General features: G+C 39.8%; 1 protein-coding gene across 1 annotated transcript; it reads left to right on the top strand.

Moving 5' to 3' along the window:
- Positions 1-420: 420 nt before the first annotated feature.
- LOC149011665 (uncharacterized) lies at positions 421-4267 on the top strand. The gene is made up of 3 exons (XM_089162718.1): positions 421-1852; positions 2951-3130; positions 3306-4267. Exons 1-3 carry the CDS (start codon positions 421-423, stop codon positions 4265-4267), a joined length of 2574 nt encoding a protein of 857 aa, XP_089018844.1.
- Positions 4268-5491: the final 1224 nt, after the last annotated feature.

Raw genomic sequence — 5491 nt, 5'->3', positions numbered from 1 at the left:
ATCCAACTGTGCATGTTTCTTTCCGACCACGTGTGATTCACAGAAGCACGAAAATAACTACAAAATCACAAGGAGAGAAATATTTTCAATAAAGTCTAAAATAGAAAAAATTCTTTACGGAATATTGTTTTTGTTAATAATATTGGGAATAATACTAGGATGTAGCCACGTGTGTGGTACATTCTTTATATATATTGATGTATAGTATCATACTTAGTTAATGAGAAATAAGATTGTTTTGTCCTTTATGGTATCAGGCTTTTCTAGAGTTGAGTCAAATCTAGCTTTTCTACTAAAGTCTCGTTTCTTGTGCAAAAGTTCTTGATTTTCGTGAACTTTTCTTGCTTTACAAAAGTTCTTGGTTTTCATGAACTTTTCTTGCTTTTTCTTTTGAAACGGTTTTTTCTTCAAGCTTCTCTCATGGCTTCTTCGTCCGATTCACCGGTTTCTCCTTCGTCTTCTACCTATCCATATCCTAGCAATCTGAATGTGGCGAATTTTGTCACTCTTCGTTTGAGATTTGAGAACTATTTGTTATGGCATACTCAGATTGTTTCCTTGGTGGAAAGTCAAGATTTGCTAGGGTTTATCACTGGCGAGTCCGCTCCTCCAGATCGTTTGATCCAATCTGCAGTTGGAGAAATGGTTTCTAATCCTGCTTATTCTCTGTGGTTACGTACTGATCGTCTTGTCAAAGCGTGGATCACAGGGACTCTTTCTGAGGATGTGCTCGGTCTTGCTTACGGTGTTCAATCTGCTGTTGATTTGTGGAAAGTTTTGTCTGATTCTTTTGCACAAACGTCTGAGGCTAGGGAGTTTGAGTTGCTTTCTCGTCTTCATTTTCTTCGCAAGCGTGATACTCAGTCTCTTACTGATTTCTTGCTTCGATTTAAGACCCTATGTGATCAATTGTCTGCCATTGGCAAGCCAGTTCCTGATCAACGGAAGGTGTTTCTACTTCTTACAAATCTTGGATCTCGTTACGAATCGTTCGCTACCACGATGCTCAAGCCACCAGTTCCATCTTACGCTGAACTAATTCCACTGTTGCAAAGTCATGATCTGCGTAGCCGTGGTGTTCTTGATGATCCACCACATTCTAATATGGTGTTTTTTGGCACTCAATCCTCTCGGGGATCCTGTGGTGGTCGTCATAATTTTGGCGGTGGTTTTCGCGGTGGTCGCTCTGTTTTTCGTGGATTTCGTGGTGGTTCTGGTTTTACCTCTTATAATAGGGGTTTTGCTCCTTCGTTACAACCTTCTGGTACTTTCGGTTCGTCTCCCTCGAATCAAGAGAATCAACCTCCTGGTGTTTCTGGTTCTTCAGCTATTTCTGAATCATGTACCTCAAGCTCTCCTTTGAAGTGTCAGATTTGCAAGAAACCAGGGCATGATGCTCTTCGTTGTTGGAGTCGTTATGATAATGCGTATCAAGCAGAAGGGATTCCAAGGGCTTTAGCTGCTATGCGTTTGAATACTCTTCAAGATCCTGGGTGGCTTCTTGACTCTGGTGCTACTGATCATGTCACTACTACACCAGGTACTCTCTGTAATACACATTTTTTTCCTGGTAATTCCAGTTTAATGGTTGGTAATGGAGCATTTCTACCGATCACTCATATTGGAGATAGTACAGTGTCTGGTTTGCCTTTGAAGGATGTTTTGGTTGTACCTTCTATTCAGAAAATTTTGGTTTCGATTGCAAAACTAACTCATGATACTGGATGCTCTGTGGAATTTACTGCATCTGGTTTTTGTGTTAAGGATCCTGTGAATCAGAAGGTCCTGGCATCGGGGATTAGCAGAGATGGTTTGTATGTTTTTGATGGATCTACTAATACCTGTGTTACTGGTAACATTTCTGAATCTTCTTCTTCTTGTGAAGTTATGTTTTCCTCAAAGAATATTGCTGGTTCTGAGGAATTATGGCACCAACGTCTTGGTCATCCATATTCTAGAGTTACTTCCTATCTTCATTCAACTGGTCTTATTAAAGTTACTGCTAAAAATAAACGTTTGTGTCATGGGTGTCAGTCTAGCAAGAGTGCTCATTTGCCTTATACCTCTTCTTTTACCCGTGCTTTGATTCCCTTAGAACGTGTTCATTGTGATCTATGGGGAAAGGCTCCCATTGCTAGTGTTCAACGGTTTCGTTATTATTGTTTGTTTGTGGATGATTATTCAAGATTTACTTGGTTATATCCACTTCGGAAGAAATCTGAATTCTTTTCTTGTTTTCTTCGGTTTCAAGCCTTGGTTGAGCGTCAGTTTGGTTCAAAAATCAAGGTTTTTCAGAGTGATGGTGGAGGAGAGTTTGTTCTCACTGCTTTTCAGGCACATTTAGCTTCTCAAGGTATCATTCATCATTTTTCCTGTCCCCACACTCCTCAAAATAGTATTGTGGAACGTAAACACCGTCATCTTGTTGAATTGGGACTAGCTTTAATGTTTCATGCCTCAGTTCCATTGAGTTATTGGGTTGAGGCTTTTCTAACTTCAGTTTTTCTTATTAATCGATTACCTTCTAAAGTGTTAGCGATGGATTCTCCTCTTCATGTATTGTTTGGTCAGACTCCTCAGTATTCAGCTCTTTGGGTTTTTGGCTCTACTTGTTTTCCATGCTTAAGGTCTTATGCTTCTCATAAGTTTGAGCCAAGGTCTCTTGCTTGTGTATTTTTGGGCTATAGTGATAAACATAAAGGATATCGCTGTCTTCATATTCCAACCAACAGAGTTTACATTTCTAGAGATGTTCTTTTTGATGAGCAAGTATTTCCTTTCAACAACACTTCTGTTTCTGCTTCTACAAAGTTGCTTGATTTGTGTACTTTTGAAGGATGGACAAGTTATGATACTTCTGCAGTTTCTGCTGACTTAAACCCAAAACAGGTGTCTTCTGATAATGGTTTACATTCTTGGTTTTCTGCTGATTCTACTTCTTCCTTTCAAGGTGATAATGTTGGAGCTTGTTCGGGTTATGTTGCTTCTGGAGTAGAGTCTGCTACTGCTGTTCAAGATACTAGTTTGTCCTCTGATTTGGACTGTAATTGTTTGAATAATTGTAATAATACTTTGGACTGTGATGGACATTCAAATGTGGCCCAGCCCACTAATTCTTTGGATTTACATGGTATTGTAACACCTACTAATCAGCCCACTATTTCTGGTTTGCACAATACATTGGACTGTGTTGGATATTCACATGTGGCCCAGCCCACAAATCTTTTGGATTTAAATGCTATTGTACCACTTGTTGATCAGCCTACTACTTCTGGTTTGCACAATGATGTTTTGGGTTCTGTCAGAGCATAGTTCACCTAGTATTGCTTCTACAAATGATTCTCCTATAGTTCCTAATATCCATTCTATGGTCACCAGGTCCAAGATAGGTGTGTATAAGCCTAATCCACGCTATGTGCTTTCCATCTCTACTATACCATCCGAACCTTGTTCTGTTAGAGCTGCACTTGCATACCCTGGTTGGACTGCAGCGATGCAAGATGAAATGGATGCCTTGGCTGTTAATAACACTTGGACTTTGGTCCCTCGCACTTCGAATATGAACATTGTCAGCTGTAAATGGATTTATAAAACCAAGTTAAAAGCTGATGGCTCCTTGGAGCGTCTTAAAGCTCGTCTAGTTGCTAGAGGCTTTACTCAACGTGAAGGTATCGATTTCTTTGAAACCTTTAGTCCGGTTGTCAAACCTGGGTCCATTCGCCTTATTTTAAGTGTTGCTACCATGTTACAATGGCCTTTACATCAACTTGATGTTAAGAATGCTTTTCTTCATGGTAATCTTCGTATACCGGTTTATATGACCCAACCTCCAGGGTTTACTGATTCCACTATGCCTGATCATGTTTGCCAGTTACATCGGTCTTTATATGGTTTGCGTCAGGCTCCACAGGCTTGGTATGATCACTTTAGCACCTTTCTTTTGGAGTTTGGTTTTACCTGCAGTGTCTCTGATAGTTCGCTATTTGTTTATCGTTCTGGAGATCGTCTTTTGTTGCTTCTCCTTTATGTTGACGATATTGTGCTTACTAGCAATAATGCGACTTTTCTTCACTCGTTTATTTCCACTTTGAGTTCCACATTTGCCATGAAGGACCTGGGACTGCTTCATTATTTTTTGGGTATTGAGGTGACTCCTACATCTTATGGTTTGTTTCTTTCTCAAAAGAAGTATGCGACTGATCTACTTCGTCGTGCTCGATGTGTGATGTTAAATCTGTTGCTACTCCTATGGTTGCCCGTTCTATGATGCTTGTTGATTCTCGGCCGTTTTTGGATGTCACTTTGTTTCGAAGTATAGTTGGCGGACTCCAATATTTGACGATGACTCGTCCTGATCTTTCCTTTTCTGTTAATACTGTTTGTCAATCCATGCATGCACCAACCATTGGTGACTTCATTGCCGTGAAACGTCTTTTACGTTATGTTAGAGGTTCTTTGGATTTTGGCATTCGTATTCAGCGTGATAGTTCTTTTCAGTTGCTTGGTTTCTCTGACGTCGATTGGGTAGGATGTCCTACTACTCGCCGTTCTACTACTGGTTTTTGTACTTTTTTGGGCACGAATTGTATTTCTTGGAGTGCTAAGAAGCAGCCTACTGTCTCTCGGTCAAGTACGGAGGCTGAATATCGTGCTCTTGCTTCCACTACCGCTGAGCTTACTTGGTTAAGTTTTCTACTTCGGGATATTGGCATTCCTCAATTTCAGCCTACTATTTTGTATTGTGATAATCAGAGTGCTCTTCATATGACAGTCAATCCTGTGTTTCATGCACGGACGAAGCACATTGAGTTGGATTATCATTTTGTGCGGGAGAAAGTGGCCCTGGGGCATCTTGTTACACAATTTGTCCCTTCTCATAAACAGCTTGCTGATATGTTTACTAAAGCACTTCCCCGTCGCGAGTTTCTTGCCTTATGTTCCAAACTTGGCCTTGCATGTCGGCCGAGTTTGCGGGGTGATGTAGCCATGTGTGTGGTACATTCTTTATATATATTGATGTACAGTATCATACTTAGTTAATGAGAAATAAGATTGTTTTGTCCTTTAAATAAATGCCAACAATATTTCTTCTAGCCCTTGACATAAAGAGCTCATGCCGTAACTGGGATATGTAGTGTATGTTGTCTTCCTGCAAACTGAAAGGAAAGAAAAAAAAAAAAGGAAAAAGAGAGAAAAGAAAAGAAAAAGAAGAAGAAAGTTAAAGCGAAGCAAATCTATTTAGTGTGTTGTTTTCAGTTTTTTATAAGACAAGATCGACACAAATTCAATCCAGGGCTCTCCAAACCTTTGTGTATATCAGATCATCTATATCACCTGCTTCTCTTATATTTAAAGTATTTACCTCCTTCATCAAAGGCTTATCACAAGGGAGGGGAAGAGGTTTTTAATCATTTATTGATGACGAAAATCAGGTCTAACATAAAATGCAAGAGTCAGTAAGGTTAGCCAAGGAGACTTGCTATGAACAGCA

Source organism: Hakea prostrata, chromosome 7 (genome assembly GCF_041222555.1).
Source record: "Hakea prostrata isolate BN-2017 chromosome 7, UWA_Hpros_2, whole genome shotgun sequence".
Lineage (NCBI taxonomy): Eukaryota > Viridiplantae > Streptophyta > Magnoliopsida > Proteales > Proteaceae > Hakea > Hakea prostrata.
The sequence above is the reverse complement of the archived record's forward strand: the minus strand, read 5'-3'. Positions and strand labels throughout refer to the sequence as shown.

Excerpts from the sequence above, each read along its gene's own strand:
- LOC149011665 (XM_089162718.1), top strand. The coding sequence starts at position 421 with ATGGCTTCTTCGTCCGATTCACCGGTTTCTCCTTCGTCTTCTACCTAT. Across the intron at positions 1,853-2,950 it reads TACTAATACCTGTGTTACTG|GTGATAATGTTGGAGCTTGT; the intron begins GTAACATTTCTG and ends CTTCCTTTCAAG. Across the intron at positions 3,131-3,305 it reads TAATTCTTTGGATTTACATG|AGCATAGTTCACCTAGTATT; the intron begins GTATTGTAACAC and ends GGGTTCTGTCAG.